Source organism: Pocillopora verrucosa, chromosome 6, assembly GCF_036669915.1.
Source record: "Pocillopora verrucosa isolate sample1 chromosome 6, ASM3666991v2, whole genome shotgun sequence".
Taxonomy (NCBI): Eukaryota; Metazoa; Cnidaria; class Anthozoa; order Scleractinia; family Pocilloporidae; genus Pocillopora; species Pocillopora verrucosa.
Window position 1 is genome coordinate 572,313 of NC_089317.1, and position 17,043 is coordinate 589,355.

A 17,043-nucleotide genomic window follows, 5' to 3' on the forward strand; every position below is an offset into this window, starting at 1 on the left:
TACGTGCTTTGCATTGGAATGAAGAAGAAAAGATCAGGGAGTCTGCCAAGCATGGGAAATAATAAAGTGCAAACTATTGAAAAGTTTATTTCTCCAATTTTGTCAAAAGCAAATTTTTGTTTCAATTTGCAGTATTTTCAGTTGAAAAAAGTTTAAAAGCTTTATGGTGAGAACAAATTTAAAGACTAGGCTTGCCCTACATTACACAATCTAAACAGAGAAATGCATAAATCAGAGACTCCAATTCTGAGGAAAAAATTTTCCATGAAGCCTTTGAGAAATAAAGCAATACCCAAGTTTTGTGTAAATTGTAATATGTAAAACTGATGGAAAGGAAGAAACATTTCAGAGGACAAATCTTTCCTTTATTACCAGCATGTCTTTTTTCATCTTAAATTTTTCAACCGTGCATGAAAAACACTCTTTTCCATCTTAAATTTTCTGGGTGTCAAAACAAAACAGTAAAAAATACATAAATAAGGTAATAGTATCAATATATATCCAAATAATTTATATTCACAATTAAATCATGATTACTCATCTATAATCTGAGGTAATGACACTGCTTCCCCCTGCTTTAGAAAAATGGTTTCTGCTAATTTAGAGCAAGTACTTGAGTGTTCACTGCCCAACAAAGAAAAAAATAAATATATATTTTTTTCTTTGTCGTAACTCTATCAAAGAAATCACTCAAAATACATTGCATAGCTTTCTTAATCCTTTCACTCCCAGAAGTTATCTACATGTAATTTCTCCTTACAATGCCAATATTATATCTTGAAAACAGGATATGAGAACATACAAGCTTAACAGGGAGACGGTGCTGTCATGATGTAACACCAAATTCTCCTGTCTTGTTTACAAGGAAATGTAAAGAAGCTCAAAGGGAGAATTACTCATTGGATTCTGGGAGTTAAAGGATGCAAAGTAAGTAAACACCAAAGCTAGACTGCAATCTATGCATAGAAAATGACTTTGTGTTCTACAATGGCTACAAAGCCAATCAAGAAGCTGAGGGAATGAACAAGTCAGATTAATAAATATGAAATAAAGATTAATGGCATGCAGAAAATTTTCAGTATCTCTTTACACTCATTTCAAAACAATCCACTTAAATTTAAGAGATTGTAATTAGTTAATCCATCCGTATGAAAAGAACCCATTATTAAGCCAAAATGCACACTCTTCCATGTGGTAACCATTGCTATCAAGAACCTTTACACCTCTGTTTGTGAACAGAGCAGTACTTTTAGGAAACTTTTTCCAAGGAGCATCTTCTTGATTAATTTCATTGTTAATAAATTTACCGAACTCTCTTCTAAGGTCCTTCATGAAACTCTGGTCTCTAGGTGATGGAGTGTAATGAAATGCAGGAGGGAAACCAAACAGTGCGATAAGATCCCACATGTGAAATGCAAATGTTGCTGGATATCCAAACACATTTATTGGAGATGATGGAGCACTTGTAACCACATATCTATAAACTGGGCTCTTAAAACCTTGAGATGCTTTGGAGGCAAACACATCATTTGGGCAAGAAAGTCGTATATCAGAGGCCATGGATGAATAAGAAAACTGAGGAGAGAGAGGTTCCTTACTAAGCTCACTTTTGTTATACAAGGCAAGAACCATGCTAACATTCTTTCCAATAAAAGGAGCCAACTTTTGCTTTACATAAGTGATGTAGTCTTCCCAAGTAGAATTAGAAAAATCCATCACAGGCTTAATATTTATCTCCTGCCCTGTTGTCCCAATAATTAAAGGGACATCATTTGCTTCTCCTTCTACCATGGCAAGAAGAGGAGGCTTGGGAACCACAACATTGTCAACAACAGCAACTGCCCCATTAAACAGGTTTTTTTGTGGCAGATCCATAGAGTCAGACATGTGCCAATATGGGTATACATCCCATGGGATGGCTGCTTCCAGTTTTTCAGTAGTAAGCTGATATAAACAGTCTCTTTCAGCTGCTGAACTGTTTCTCATACAATCACAATTTTTTATGAAAATTTTGTTGTCATCTGCAGCATCTTCCCATGATTTGTTATAAACAGCTGAGGCACTCATGACAATTGCTCGATGGAATAACCCGGCAGCACTAGGGGAGGCAAGCAAAGCCAGTTCAGATGTACCACCAGAGCTTTGTCCAATCAGAGTAACAGATTTTGGATCACCACCAAATTTATGAATGTTAGCCCTCACCCACTTTAAAGCTAATATCTGGTCCATGAAGCCATAGTTTCCTGTACTTTTGCTTGGTGATGCCTCTGCTAAGGACTTTAAGGCAAGAAAACCAAATGCATTTAATCTGTAATTGAAAGACACTCCAACAATATTCATCTCTGAAACCATTTCAGGTTGGGGGTGAAGTCCATTCCAATCCCCAGAGGAGTACATCAAAAATCCACCATGAATGTAAACTAGAACAGGGAGAAGTATTCCAGTTGATCTGTGCTTCGGTGTCCATACATTAATAAACAGACAGTCCTCACTGCCTATGACTTTGGTTGGGTCTGGAGTGTGCAGCACATCTTGCTGTGCACACCAACTTCCAAATTCACTTGCATCCAGAGTTCCATTCCAGCACTTATTTACATTCTCGTCACACGAAACCGGAGCTTTCCAGCGTAAATTACCAACTGGCGGTTTTGCATAAGGAATTCCTTTAAACACGACAGCATCACCCTCAAATTTACCGCGTATGACACCAGCTTTGATCGTCACTTTCATATGTTGGTTTTCCTCTAATAAGATCTGTTCGTATTCCTTGACTTTTCGAGAGAAATAATAGTACAGTAAGCCTGAGAGAATGGCAACGAACGCAGCAGCAGTCAATACAAAAGCAACTCTCCTCTTCGTTCTTTGATTTAATAAACACGAGTTAAAACTGGTTCGAATGCTGAGCTGTTCTTCACTTTCGAACTCGAGTTCTTCACGAATTGGAAGGAAAGGCCTTGATTCCTGTGATCGTGCCATTTCTGTGTAAGTTTTCAAAACAAACTATCTTTTCCACCTTGAAATCACTTCTGGTGCATAACATAGACCATATACTCCGACAAGCTGACGCAATACAAAGCATGGGTATCCACAAATTGATTTACAAGCCTCAACAAAACATTCACCGAAAATACGTCGATCAGAAATCAAAGTCAAACTAACAGGGCCCTAGCAAGTCACGTGCCTAACAGTAAGGGGTAAAAGATAACTGACTAACAGGCGGGTAAGTAATGCTAGAAACGGTATTGCGTGACATACAAATTCCCCTTCCCCGTCCGTTACCCTCCTCTCCCGTTCCCTTCGGGAACGACAGAAACAAAACAGTATAATAGATAATTTGATTTCATTAGCTGAGTTAATAATGTAAATTTGCCACCGTAAGGAGTTTCCAACGCCGATGTTGCAGGCGTGAGCCTTTCGTAGTACCGCAGTTTCTTTAAACTGACCTTCTTTACTAATTTGTTGTATAAGTTTCCGTTTTAAAAACATAGTAGGTTTTGTTTTCAACCAAAATGAAGCATACTACATACGGTATTCATAAGAGCTGACTTCAATTCCCACACAAAAAATTTGCCGACTTTGTGCTTCTTAACAGACCCCAGCTCCTTCTCTAAAAAGCCCCCCCCCCTTTAGTAAGACTCCGCTTGATTTCCTGAAGAATCGACAAGCTCTGGGGACTTATCAGATCTAGAGAGTCAACAGGAATACGATGTTACAGTTTCCCGCTCTTAAATGTCGAAATATAATCCCTCCATTCTCAATCATTTTTTCACTCTCAACCTTAAAAGAAAAATGTATTTTTTACAAAATTCGTAGGTAGCTGTAATAAGTTTTAATCCCAATTCATCATTTTCTTCTAGTTTTTTTTTTATTGTAGGTTGAAGTGCTTTAATCCATTTCTCTACAAGATATAGGCCTTTTCTTTTTTTTTAAATTTTTTTCTATATCGTTATACTTACATATGTACTTACTTCTTACACGATGCTTACACTACATTAACTTGCACTACTTACAAACATATATTACAATACAATTACACTAGTCAAATTGAATTACAGTTGATCTATTTACGTTATTGTTTACATGTTAATTATTCGAGTCACTAATAAGGATTTTGTTTGTTAATAACACTACATAGGGTATTAATTTTCTAGAATTTAATAGATTATTAAATCAATAGGTAGCGAAAAGAAACAAATCAAAATACAAAAGGTGAGAAGAAAAAGGACATAAAACAATTTTATAAAGAAAGAAAAAATTTCTATTTGTTCCTGAATTCCTTCTCCCTATTACGAGTGACTGCAATATATTTTTTTAGATTATTTTTTTCGCGCACAAGTGAGACAAAATCATCGAATTGGTACGTTATGGTATTAAAAGCGATAACATATAAGAAATATTTACCCAAAATAATGAGATGGTTGAGGGCTAAACAGTTGGTGTGACAGCGAATAATTCCGAACATAACCTCTAGTTCTGACAGCAGCAGTTTCGTATTACTAGAGATTGAGTACCGCTTCTGGAATCTATTCCAAAAAGAACTTGCGTGCATGCCGTTTATAAACAAATGCCACAGGGTCTGACACTCAGAAAGACAAAAGGGACAGGAGGGCGGGGAAACTTTTTTCGTTTTGTGTAACAAGCTATTCGTTGGTAAAATTCGGTGAATGATTTTGTATTGGAACATCGTCAATTTAATTTCTCTCGTGGCTTTGAATGGTAGGAGGTAGATTTTAGTCAAGTAACTTTTCTCGACGCCAGACGCTAAAAGTTTTTCCTCAGAAGTTGGTGGAGGTAGATCTTCAAGGTTAAGCAGTGTACTGTATATTGTCTTGCATGACAGTGGACAGATTGAGATGGGAGGCGTAACTGGGTCTTTGGAATCTTCTTGCAATACTTTCTAGTTAAATTTTAGGCATTTACGCAGCACAGAGTAAGTCCTGATTGATTGAATTATGAGCGTAAATTTGCATTACATAGCTCTTCAGTTACTTAAGCCACTGAACAATGAACGTTGCTACATAGTGTCCTTCAAATGTATTGCGCATGGTTAGACAAACTGGAGGGAATCATACAGTGACCTCGCTGATTACTATTCCCAAAATACCTATATATTTATCGATGAAAAAGAAAGAGTAATCGAACTTAAAGCTTAAAAATAAATTTAAAAACTCACAGCCTCTCCAATTGCTGGTTTTCAGTGTCACGCCATTCAAAATAGATCAAAATAAAAAATAAAAACCGTTCAATCGATTTAGTCTAGAATCTGGAAATAGAAAGAAGCTAGATATGTAAAGACTCTCGCCAAGATTCAGGTCACAGCAATTTTTCTTACGGAAGATATGAGGAGAAACGTTTTTCCCAAATTTATAGAGATTTGTATGGAGCCGCCATGCTGGTGCCCACCTAGATGGGCACCAACATGGCGGCCGGAAACCAGCAGAAACATCTGTCACTGAGTTTTGCTACAAAAGCGTGAATTTATCTCTCTAAGAACTCATAAACGTAACAATAATACTTTATTCTAATACAAGAACTGTTCAGATAGCTGAATTTCCCTAAATAAGTCACCTTTTAAACCAACATAACAGCTCTCTCGCTCGTCATGTAAAGGCCACGTCACGCAAAAGCTTAGAAATTCAAGAGTAGTCTATCACTAAACCAAGAACCCATTTGGAGTGAAAACTTGTCTGAATATTAGTTTTTAGCTGCTCTAATACATCATGAAAGTAAAATCTCAGGAGGATCAATAGTTCTGAAGTCTGAAATTTAGTGACGTCACGTGAAAACCAGCAATAGGAACTTGTTTCATATAGAGCTTTGTAGTCTGTGTACTAATCAGGAAATAATTTATAAATCATCATGTACATGACGTTTCCAATCGCGAGGTGAGTAACTACGTAAATTTATTGCAACAAGGAATTAGTTCCAACACAAGGAATCAGTTCCAGTTTCACGGTAGTGACTTAAACATCAACATGGCTATCATGCCAAGTGTTCTGGTAACCAGTATGGTCTTTGTGACATCATGTAATCATGACATTTTCAAGAGAGATCGTAAGGTCCGTTTAGAGTTCTCCCTGAATTCTTTGCTACTAAAGAAATAAATAACAGGGTTTACTGCAGAGTTTGTCATTCCAAGCGTGACTGCCCATATATAGAAAGAATTCACTTTCTGTTCAAGGTCACTCACGAGAACATACCCGTATGGAACCCAGCTGAGTGTGAATACACCAATCACAACACCGACTGTCCTGGCCGCACGTTTTTCGGATTCCTGCCGTTTTTTCACCATTGCGTTGCTCTTCATGAAAACACGATCTTTACTGAGGGGAGTCGGAGTCGCACGCTGTTTGTTTTCGTTTTCGTGCGGCTGTATAATTGATAACACGCGATTAGACACTTTGAAATGAGCCCTTGCTCGCAGCAGAAGTATTCCATAACTGGTCAATATAACCCCGTAACAACCTGCCAGCCCTATAAGGATTAATATCGAGGACAGCCTAGTGCTCCTTCCTGCAACGTGACCAGTGATTCCTAAGACGCAAGGAATTCCCCATATTACAAATAGAATGGCAAACATCTTTTTCCTTGTTAACTTCTGTCTTTCGCTCAACGGCCAGGAGATGGCTAACAAGCGTTCCACACTCATGAAAGCGAGGTTCATAAGGGAAGCGCCGCACGTTATATATGCTGCTAAACGAAACGCGTCTCGAATGATTGCTTGACAGACTCCTGTCATACGGCTCAGCGTTAGAATGGCTTCCATGGGTTGGACTACAAGATTAACGAGAAGATCAGCAACAGAGAGGCTGCAAATAAAATAGCACCATGTTTTGTGGAGTCGAGGGCTAAAATACACTGTAAAACATACCAAGATGTTGCCAAGACCTCCAAACAAGGCAGAGAGAACATTAACACTGAACGCAAAAATTCCTTCCAGTTCGCGTATTGCGCAACTTGAGTTGAACATTGTTACCGGAATTCAATTTTGTTCAAAAGTCTCTGACAATTGCTCTGTGTATAATCAAGGCTTTTTTTAACTTCAAGTTATCATGTCAGCTCATTTGTGAAGATGTTCTTGACTCAAAAGGGACCCAATAACTAGCAACGTATACTACATCTCATCGTGATATAAAACAAAAATATTGTTCACATTTAGCAAGCCTGTGAACTAACAAATAAATGCACACAAAAATATATGAAATGTCAAAATGGTAGAGGGTTATTGGTTTATGGAAATTTCGTTAAGAGGATTTCAATTGTCATTTCAAATAATTCCCGAGCTTGATAATGAATGCACTTTTTAAATGTTAGATTGCACGCACAGGTAGACAAATTCTCTCAGGATTCATATAAAATTAATACAGAGTTTTCATTTTATCATTTGAGAAACATGAATTTCACAACGATCGAATTTAAAATTTATAAAATCATAAAAATTCAAGATGTTAAAAAAGAGACGGATTTAGTTTCTTTGTAAACGTTAATCTTTTAAGAGGCAAATATTACTGCCTCAGGAAAGACACATGTTTGTTTTAGTTAATCGTCAGTAGCAAATTGAAGATTGTTTTAATGGTAGAAATGCGATTCTGTCAAATTGTCTCATGATTCATGCATAATTTTTATCTCGATCATTATTCGCTTTGCAATTAACTCAAATTTTCATTTGGAACTAACTCAAGAACAGGCTTCTACGATATTCGTATTATAATAAGCAAATATTTTTTAGCGGCAGTTATAAAAGAATAATTCTTGGTTTCATTTCCTAAAAGCAATTTTTAATATTTAAAATATCTTGATGTTTACATTAATGCTCTAAATATAACTCACCGCCCTTTAGCCCAATTAACAAGAAACTACAAAAACTAAAAAATAATAAGGCTTAAGTGTTGTTTGTTCAATTATTTAGATATGAAACACTCTGTGAATCCTTTTTACGGTCTAAAAAATATTTTATCAAATACTCTGGTTAAATCGCTCGAAATGCAGTGTTTGTATCGAAACGAAAACCAATAGTTGTTGTCAAATTGTCTGAACATTTGAATTCAACAAAGTCATTTACATTTAAAGATAAATTTTTAGTGCATTCAAGTCGCTAAGCGCTAATTGTGGTGACAGGGAGGGGGTGGGGGGAGCAGTGGAGGAGGAATTCTCTTATGTAACCTACCTTAATAGCCAACGTGACGTCATGATTGAATATTACACTAAATGTAACCCGGACATTTGATATTATGATGACGTCACGACCTTTACATTTACTCAGATTAATAATTCAACGAAAGAATATTGCAAAGGAGAGATGCAGGACCAATTTGAAATTATAGAGCTGGCCAAAACCATAAATTTCGCATTGAGTCAAACAATGAAGCATGATGCTAGCGTATTCACGAAATTGGCGATTTAAATTGCTTGTATTTTATACGTCTACAAAAGTTTCTAGGAATACTGGTGATCCCAGAATACTGGTGATCCCAGAATATGGTCATTAATATTTCCTATTACTTCTCAATTCTCGTGATTAATAGCGTCGCCTTAGCTTGGCCAGAGCCCAATAGCTGTTTTTCCTAACAGCACGTATTCTCTGCTGAGACAATGCCAATGCAAAATATTTGCATTTTCATTGCTGATTGATGTGAGAAACAGAATATATACTAACGTAAATAGCTCCAATGGAAATCGAACATCAAACGAGGCGAAAAAATGAATTTGTGGACCTGAATTGAGAAAGTCTGCTTCATTTAGTTCTTTATCAGATATTGGAATTGGAATTGATTGTAATTTCCACCGACTGAAAAACTGCCAGGAAAAGATTCGCCTTTCCCAGCTTTGAATAAGATATAACTTGATAAGTTCCAGGACAAAAGAAATTTTGCAAATGTTTCGAGTTTGATCCAGTTGTCGCAGTGTGAGAACGTTGAAAAGCTCCTTCTAAACAGGTAAATTATCAGTGTTTTTCTTTAACCTAATGTACCTAAAAAATATTTGGCAAACTTTTGCAGCTAATGCCTCCATAGGTGATTCCATTTTATGATCTGGGCGTTACGCATTTGACTCAGCGAAATTGATTCTGTTTCGAATTCAGATCGCTTTCCCTGAAAACAACTGTAGACTTTTAGCTTGGTTTTTAATCTAGTACTCCGTGTTTTGCGAAAAAGAACAGCTCTCTTTTTGCTCAAAACCGTCTTTTATTGAATTGATACGATATAAATATCGGCCTGTACATACAATCTTCATTCAGTTTAGGTTCTGAGAACATTCACGCGTAGTTAAACTCGCGCGAAAATCTAAAATTGTTTCCTATGTTATAAAGTTCATTTGCATAATTCTCATGCTCTACTAGGTCATCTCAATTTTTTTTTCGCCGAAATTTTCCTCTAACAAGCTCACGGCTGTGATCAAAACCACATTATCTAGGAAAGTTTATGCGCTTCAAATATGATATGCAAATAAAATTTATGCGGCTGTTATATAACTGTTTTTTCGCACTTCCTCGAATGATATTTGTTGTGATTTCATTAACAGTGGACATAGAGTTGTATTATTATAGTTTTATGTGTTAATTCCAGCGAAACAACAAAAAATACGCCCTTATGTTTTTTACTGATGTCTATCAGTAACTTCGATGCCTTTTTGATAGCCGTAAAGCGCATTAAATATTAATATCTACAACGTTATAGATAAATGTAAATGTGATTTGAGTAAAATCCTAATGATTTAGTTCGTGTTGCTATTCTCAAAACCACTGACCCAAAAGAAGGATGCTTTTGATTTGTTGTCGAAAAGTACATCAAAATGCTAAAGCGTTTTCTCTACAGCAATACTTCTTGCTCGTAAAAATTTTAAGACACAAGCATATTAATTTTCCCTGATAAGGACTCTGCTAGATAAAACCCCCGTCGTTCAGCAAGTGCATGTTTCCCGCCCTTTCCTACGCTCGAAATCTGATTGGCTGATTCCTACGTCTGCATCACTTTATTTTCATTGGTCACAATCGTTGTTTACAATTTTGGTTTCAACTTTTCCAACATTCTTTCCAAAATAAACATTTTTTTCTCGTATTTTTTCAGAACATAGAAATTAAATGATTAATGTCACTCGTCCTTTTACATTCTAATTGAGTTGCATTTTTTTTTTCCGCTATGGTAAAAGTTACCGTGATGCAGAGATGTTTGCCTGAAGGAAGAAATGCTTCCAGGCAAGCGAAAATGGGATAAAAATAGGCTCTAGGAATAAAAAAAAGGGGATAAAAAGGATGACAAAGGATTTAAAGTGAAATTTTCTTAACTGGATTTTTATTTCATTTCATCTTTATTCAAAGGCAGTGTGATTCATTTCTGACACAATAAACGTTTAAGCTGCACGAGGAACTTAACGCCGATATCATTTGTACTATAAATGTTACTGAATTACGCGTTAAATCATAATTTTAAAAATCCCCTTAATCCTATGTTCATCTGTGAAATTTAAGGGGCAACCGACCGCCGAAAGCAAGATATATTTCAATTTACGCGTGTTGCACATTTGAAATGTTTGGGTTCACCGCTACAGGTACCGCAAGGTTTTTAAAATCAATAATGTTAGCACGCAACAGGATACCGCGCAAACTAAGACAGTGAGATAGATTTATAAAATCTATCCTATATAAAGTTTTTTTTAAGGAAAAATCTTTTTATCAGCTAAGGTCATTAAATAGTAAAGCAAAAGGGCGAAGAGTGACAAGTTATTGAATTTAAATATTTGTGCGGTGAAAATTCTATCCATGGGAGCTTTGTCTGTTAACCACAAAACCTGTCAGATTAGGAAATTCAGCTTCTCATTATTTACTAAACAGTTTCTTAAGATTATGACTAATTAAGTGATGAGCACTATTCAGTGATGTGAGTGAAATGTCACTGTAAGTGTTGCCATTTGCACTTTCTCTCTTACGAATTTTTTTTTCATGTTACTGCTCGCCCGTCTTAGAGAAGAATGACGCAATTAGATGTACAAGAAAATTTCTCAGCCAGCATGAAGGAACTTCGGATAAAACTGTGTAGTCGTTTAGCAAAGTGCTCACGGTAAGCTTCAGTTTTTTTAACAGTACGCTTCTTTACAATAATACCAGAACAAATTAAAGGAGAAAAACGAAAAAATGCAAATTAAAACTAAGGATGAAAAAAAAAAGTTATTTCGACTGCGAAGTAACTCTTCGATTTCGCCGCTCAGTTTTGAAGTTATTATCGTAGACATGGACATCTTCTAACCCACCACCGATTGATTTTTATCTAAGATCGTAATTTATACAAAGAACACAAACACAGAAGTTCAAGAGTAGAAGTAATTCATCAAGTTGCCTACATTCAACAGACACCTCTTTTAAGCGGAAATAAACACCGTCAGAACTTGAGTTTCAAATTTTAACCGATTACATTTTTCAAGATGACACAAACCACTCCGCTAAATTTTATTCCTGAAATGGTAGATTTGAAATACAGTCAATCATTCACTGCGGGGTATAAAGTCAGTACTTTTGCGCCGTTTGATAAATCTGTCATTTAAGTATGCAACCTGTAATATGCGAATTATAGCATGAGTCCTGCGGATGTCAGCTTAGCTCATTTTCACTGTACATGGGTCTCTGAAAACTTCATCAATTTCTGAACCACCTAATTCTTAACTGTCAGTGGACTGAGGATTACAACAGTTGTAGTCTCCAAAAAAGTAATCATTTATGCTTCATATATAGACTCGGCGCTGATGTTTTTTCTAACAATGCTAGCCTATACAACTTGTTACACTTATTTTTTTCTGTGTTTTAATTTCAAGTCTTATATTATTTCAGCTGATTATTGAGGTTCATGGCAGTTATAACGAGTGCGAATGAAGTAGCCAGCAGTGCTATTTTCCTTTTGGCATTCCGTTTCCTATGGATGATAAATGCCGAGACAATAGCGAAGTAAAGTACTCTTTTTTTGTAAATGAATCTATTTCAATTATTGTCAAAAATATTCCTTGCCATTGATAGTGCCATTCCCCATTGTCTATTCCCCCCCCCCCCCCCCCACTTGCCCCACCCCCATATCCATTTGTACCCCAGGGTGTAGACTACAGGATACAACTTTAGGACCTCGGCTGAGGCTCGACCCAGATCTTCTCGCCGGGGTCTAAGTAACCGAACTGCAAAATCTTATAAACTTTAACGATCAGGATTAGCATGTATTTGAGTGATTTTTTTCCTGCTTTTTGTCACCGTTCCAGGACACCGGAATATTGTTTCCGCCGTGATCAAGGGAATCCACAATACTTCAAAAATGAATCATGGCAGACGACTAACCTCGGGGAACTTCTTCAGCAAATGCTGCAGTGCTACGATTCACGAGTTAGAGTTGAACACGGAGGAAGTAAGTAGCGATACTGGAACAAATGTCACAGGTCTAATCTTGGGATCAACCACTCCTTGCTTCTTTTTGATATATACACAACAATACGCACGGACTATAATTTTGTTCCCAGGTCTCGCGCTTATCCTTTTTTAAGTTAGAGATCTGGGTACCAGATGTAAACCACGGTTATGAATTCGGTTATGAGTGACGATATCAACATGCAATGCGACAAGAGGAAAACAAACTATGCCAATTTTATAAGCAAGACAACCACGCCATTTGAGGGCTAACCAACTTTTTGCGTTTCAGTAAAAACTGTGTTGACTGGTTTTTGTTTCAGGAGGGAATCCTACAGAAGTCCATGTCAGCATGTACATTTTGTCCATTGGGAATTTCCAAGTTCGCGATATGGTGAGAGGAGAAATATAGTGAAGTTTTCACAAAAAATAAAGCTCTCTAAAATTTATCACACCCTCCTAACTAACAGTATAAACAGAGAGGAAACGATTACCATTACTTTGACTAAATCTTTTTCCCTAATATTTCAGGATTTCCAACTGTCGTTTTACTTCAGACAACAATGGCAGGATGCTCGGTTAGCTTATAAGAACCATTTCCACGAAGAAAAAATTACTTTGGGAGGAGCAATCCTAAAACAACTTTGGCTTCCACAGACCTATTTTGTCAACAAAAAGGGGGCCAGCGCAAGTACAGATGCCAATTTTTTTGTGCGAATTTTTCCCGATGGATCCGTACTTGTGATCACTAAGTATGTGGAAAAAGACTTTCGTCTAAACTTAGCAGGGGTCAAATTGGTTTTGTTTTACTTATTTTTGTGATTTCTTAAGGAAAACCGCGCCCAACTAGATTGAGAACTTAAACCGCGTTTTAAGCCTTCTTGAGTTTACAAAAAAGGAAGAAATTACTTCATGAAAAACAATTACCATCATTATTATTTTTATCATCATCATTTTTATTACTATTATAAAACTGGTGATTCCAGTAGATCCTGCCGATCGTTTCCGAAAATCATCGACGTACTGTCGAAGATTATCTTTAATAATCCGAATACTTTTTGGGATCTTCGAACATTTGAAGAATAAATGGGCTCCATTTTTTTTTTCTTATAAGAAATACTCTGACAATGGACTGCTACATGGATTTAAGAAACTTCCCGTTTGATGTCCAGAAGTGCAACTTGACTTTGGAGAGCTGTAAGTTTACAATTCATAACTTTATATGCTAAGACCAATTCCCATTTCCTACCTTATTGGGGCATTTGTCAGTGAAGTGTCGAGAGTGATCTGGGATTGCATTGGTATTGGAAGTCACTCGGTGATTGGTCCAGAAAACTCACGCCGCTCTTTCAACCAATCAGATGCAAGGCTAAAACCATTCATTACTTGTTCGCCTGCGTTTCCAGCGCTTAAGACAGTTGCTTGTTTTTACTTCCAGTTCTTATTGACTCTTGAGGGCATCTTCCTTTTCTTCTAATTGGCTGATTACCCCACTCAATCGAAAAGCGCTATACTTATACTATACTTATCAATTTCTATTCATTTCTTTTCTCAAAAGTTGGATTTACCATTAAAGATGTGGTTTATAAATGGGTTTCGACGGACAGCAGCGAAGCAGTGGAAAAGGATCCAGGGCTTACAACATCAGAGTTTGATATTGGTCCTATAAGAATATTCGAATCCACTACGATGTATAAAACAGGTAAGACATTGTTGAAGGCCAGTAATTTCTACTCACTAACTTCCATTATCAATCTACTGTGTACGTAAAAGAACATGTTTTTAAAGGTTAGGTGACCGATTTTCAGTTAATCTCTTTATATTTGCGCACAGAATACACAAAATATACACAAGATCTACACAAGATCATAAAAACCACCCCCAACCCCCAACCAGTGAAAAGCTGCCTTCCTTATAGGCTTGTTTTCATTCAGAATGCTATGTTCGTTTTAGGGCTGTTTTCTGGTCTAAAAATGGAATTGAATTTCCAACGAAGATCTATTTATTACTTGATTCAAATCTACGTGCCAAGTGCGATGATCGTGGTTCTTTCGTGGGTGAGTAATGCTCTAAAAGTTGAATATCCTCAGCCTGACCATATTTTTCTGGCTTCTGACTTGTTCTGGGAGAGAAAAGAGGACTCCTCTTTTCTCTTCCAGGAGGAGGGGGAGGTGATGTTGACAAGAGGGCAGTATTGGTACCTTTTTTTCTTAGGATGGGAAGGGAAGCGGGAGGAGTTTTAGCGTGGGAACTTAATGAAGATGAGCAAGAGTGCTGAATAGATAACTTATAGTTCACACGGTATTCGAGATGACCACCAAAGAGCCTTCACCAAATGATGCCGAAATTTCGAAATTATCAGTTCGCACTGCCAAAAATGATCGGAAAAGGGTAATTCTAATCTAAATGATAATATCATTATTATTATTACTATTATTATTATTATTGTTACCATTGTTATCATTATTATTATCAGATCTCCTTCTGGATTGACAACCAGTCGATTCCCGCCAGAACGGCGCTTGGCATTACCACTGTGCTCGCCATGACAACACTGCTATTTGGTGTCCAGTCTTCTCTGCCCAGTGTGCCGTATATCAAAGCTGTAGATCTGTTTATGATTGTATCATTTGCTGCTGTCTTCGTTGCACTGGTGGAGTTTGCGGTTGTTAATTATACAAGCATGCGTGAGAAGGAACAAAAGGAATCAAGAGCCACGAAAAATAAGTATACTGTGGTAAGTCGTTATCTTCCATTCACGAGCATGAAATACTATGGCATGATGGATAAAAGTGCTACCAAGAGAATATATCCTCTGGGTGGTACTCATGGTGCCATGAGATTCCATCCCACAAAGGTGTGATACTTGTTCTCCCATAAGTTTCATCATTTCCCGCTCTTTTCACCGGGCGCAGTACGCCAGTTTTCCCAGCTGTAAGTTTAGATGCACGTGGTAGCAGTTAAATGATTTCCTGCCAGTTATTCGCGTTACCTGCAGATAAAAGATTTTCGTTAAGTTTGTGAAGGGTCACACTCCCTTTCTCCCTAAAAATTGTTAAAATTTTATTTATATATTTTTCCGTTTCGAAACGTGATTGAACTTTTACCTCCACAATAGAACCCAGACGTTGTTATGCTAAACTTCCGCAATTTGTCTTACGAGGACGACGGAAAAGGTGAACATCATATGCAAAATGGCGTCGCCCACAACGGTACTGGGAATGATATTGAGAACGACAACGATGATGTTCACAAGATGGAAGAACTACACAGTAACGGTACCATTGGTGAACACGCGCCACGTGATCGCAAAGATTCGTCGCGTGATCTGTCGCATGTCTTTGAAACTTCTCGCCCGAACAAGTGTCGCTGGCGATGTAAAGTTACAGCCAATGGAATAGACGCTTGGTCACGTATTCTGTTTCCTTTGGCGTACGGACTTTTCATTGTAGCTTACTGGATTATTTATTCAGCAAATACGGAGAAAAGTTCCTGATCTGTGTCTTTTGACAAACACACAATTTTAAATTCGCTGAGCTTCTCATGTCCTTACACATATGCGGAAAGAACAGAGCAAATCAACATGACTCAAAAATAACTTTTAAGTACGAAATTAAAGGTAAACTGAAAAGAATAACAAAAAGAATACCTTCTTCGCCGGGTATTCTCCGTCATTCACTCGTTCGTTATTTTATAGCTGTGAAAATTCGAGGCACCGTTCTTGGAAAAAGATTTAAATCACGTTTGAATTGTCCCATAAATTTCAAATTGATTCTCTCTCTCTGACAAATGGGATAGGTATATAGTTATTGTACGTGCACGACGCATTTAAGAAGTCGTTTTGAAAATTTTCTGACCTTGGAATTTTCCAGGTTTTTGAAGTGTGAAACTTGGGAGTTTGGGAAAATAATCTTGACATTTGGAACGCAAAAAAAACATGAACATTTCTCTTTTTAAAATACATTGGTTTGTTAAGGGCGAAATGGAGTGAATATCATTTTTCTTCGTTCTGAACGACGTCGCCAAATGTTTTTTTTTCATGAATTTATATTCATTAACATTAACGTTTATGAAATCCAAAAGTTTGATGTGAATCCAGCATTTGTATTGCATACACTTTGCAAATTTGAAGAAGCCCTGCTCTCTGCTTGCGGATGAGCCTAGCTCAGTATCCGATGATTTGTTCCATGTTAGGGATGGCACTAAAATGATTCCTTGAAAAAATGGCCAATCTCGAAAAACTTTCATCCGATCTCAAAATCTAATCAGCGTTTGTGAGGAGTTTTGCAATCTCGCACCTCTATTAAAATCCTCAGCTGTGGATTTCTTCTCAAAGCCGAGGGTGTTAAGAGCTCAAGTAGCTTGAAATTATCGTTGTGAGCAGCGAAAGTCTGTCAATAATCCTCTAAGTAAAGTAGCAGTTTGACTACGTTCCGTCCCTCCTCTTGAGCGAGGTCCTTTGCGCAAGTTAAAAAAAATCCGTGTAAAAAAAATAATGTTAGCGCGCCGCACAGAACTGTGGGAGTGAGCGCACCGAGAGAGTCTCGGATTTTCAAACAGAGGCCTGAGTCTTCAGTTTACCATCCGCCATCTCTTACGCTGGCAGGTAACTAAGTGTAACTGATATAACAGTCTTTGATTGCACATTTAGTTAAGGTTTAATA

General features: G+C 37.1%; 3 protein-coding genes across 3 annotated transcripts; 1 reads left to right on the forward strand and 2 right to left on the reverse strand.

The window, feature by feature from the left end:
- Positions 1-331: 331 nt before the first annotated feature.
- On the reverse strand, positions 332-3,149 carry LOC131792239 (para-nitrobenzyl esterase-like). The gene has a single exon (XM_059109617.2). The coding sequence runs from the start codon at positions 2,974-2,976 to the stop codon at positions 1,132-1,134; it is 1,845 nt and encodes a 614-aa protein (XP_058965600.2). The 5' UTR covers positions 2,977-3,149; the 3' UTR covers positions 332-1,131.
- Positions 3,150-5,354: 2,205 nt separating this feature from the next.
- Positions 5,355-7,119, reverse strand: LOC131792283 (alpha-1A adrenergic receptor-like). The gene has a single exon (XM_059109664.2). It carries the CDS (start codon positions 6,968-6,970, stop codon positions 6,032-6,034), a length of 939 nt encoding a protein of 312 aa, XP_058965647.2. The 5' UTR covers positions 6,971-7,119; the 3' UTR covers positions 5,355-6,031.
- A 1,588-nt stretch (positions 7,120-8,707) lies between these two features.
- On the forward strand, positions 8,708-16,961 carry LOC131792272 (glycine receptor subunit alpha-4). Its single transcript, XM_059109651.2, has 11 exons — positions 8,708-8,936; positions 10,963-11,057; positions 11,822-11,935; positions 12,238-12,380; positions 12,703-12,773; positions 12,911-13,131; positions 13,494-13,576; positions 13,938-14,081; positions 14,333-14,436; positions 14,856-15,116; positions 15,498-16,961. The coding sequence occupies exons 3-11, from the start codon at positions 11,838-11,840 to the stop codon at positions 15,873-15,875; spliced, it is 1,503 nt and encodes a 500-aa protein (XP_058965634.2). The 5' UTR covers positions 8,708-8,936; positions 10,963-11,057; positions 11,822-11,837; the 3' UTR covers positions 15,876-16,961.
- Positions 16,962-17,043: the final 82 nt, after the last annotated feature.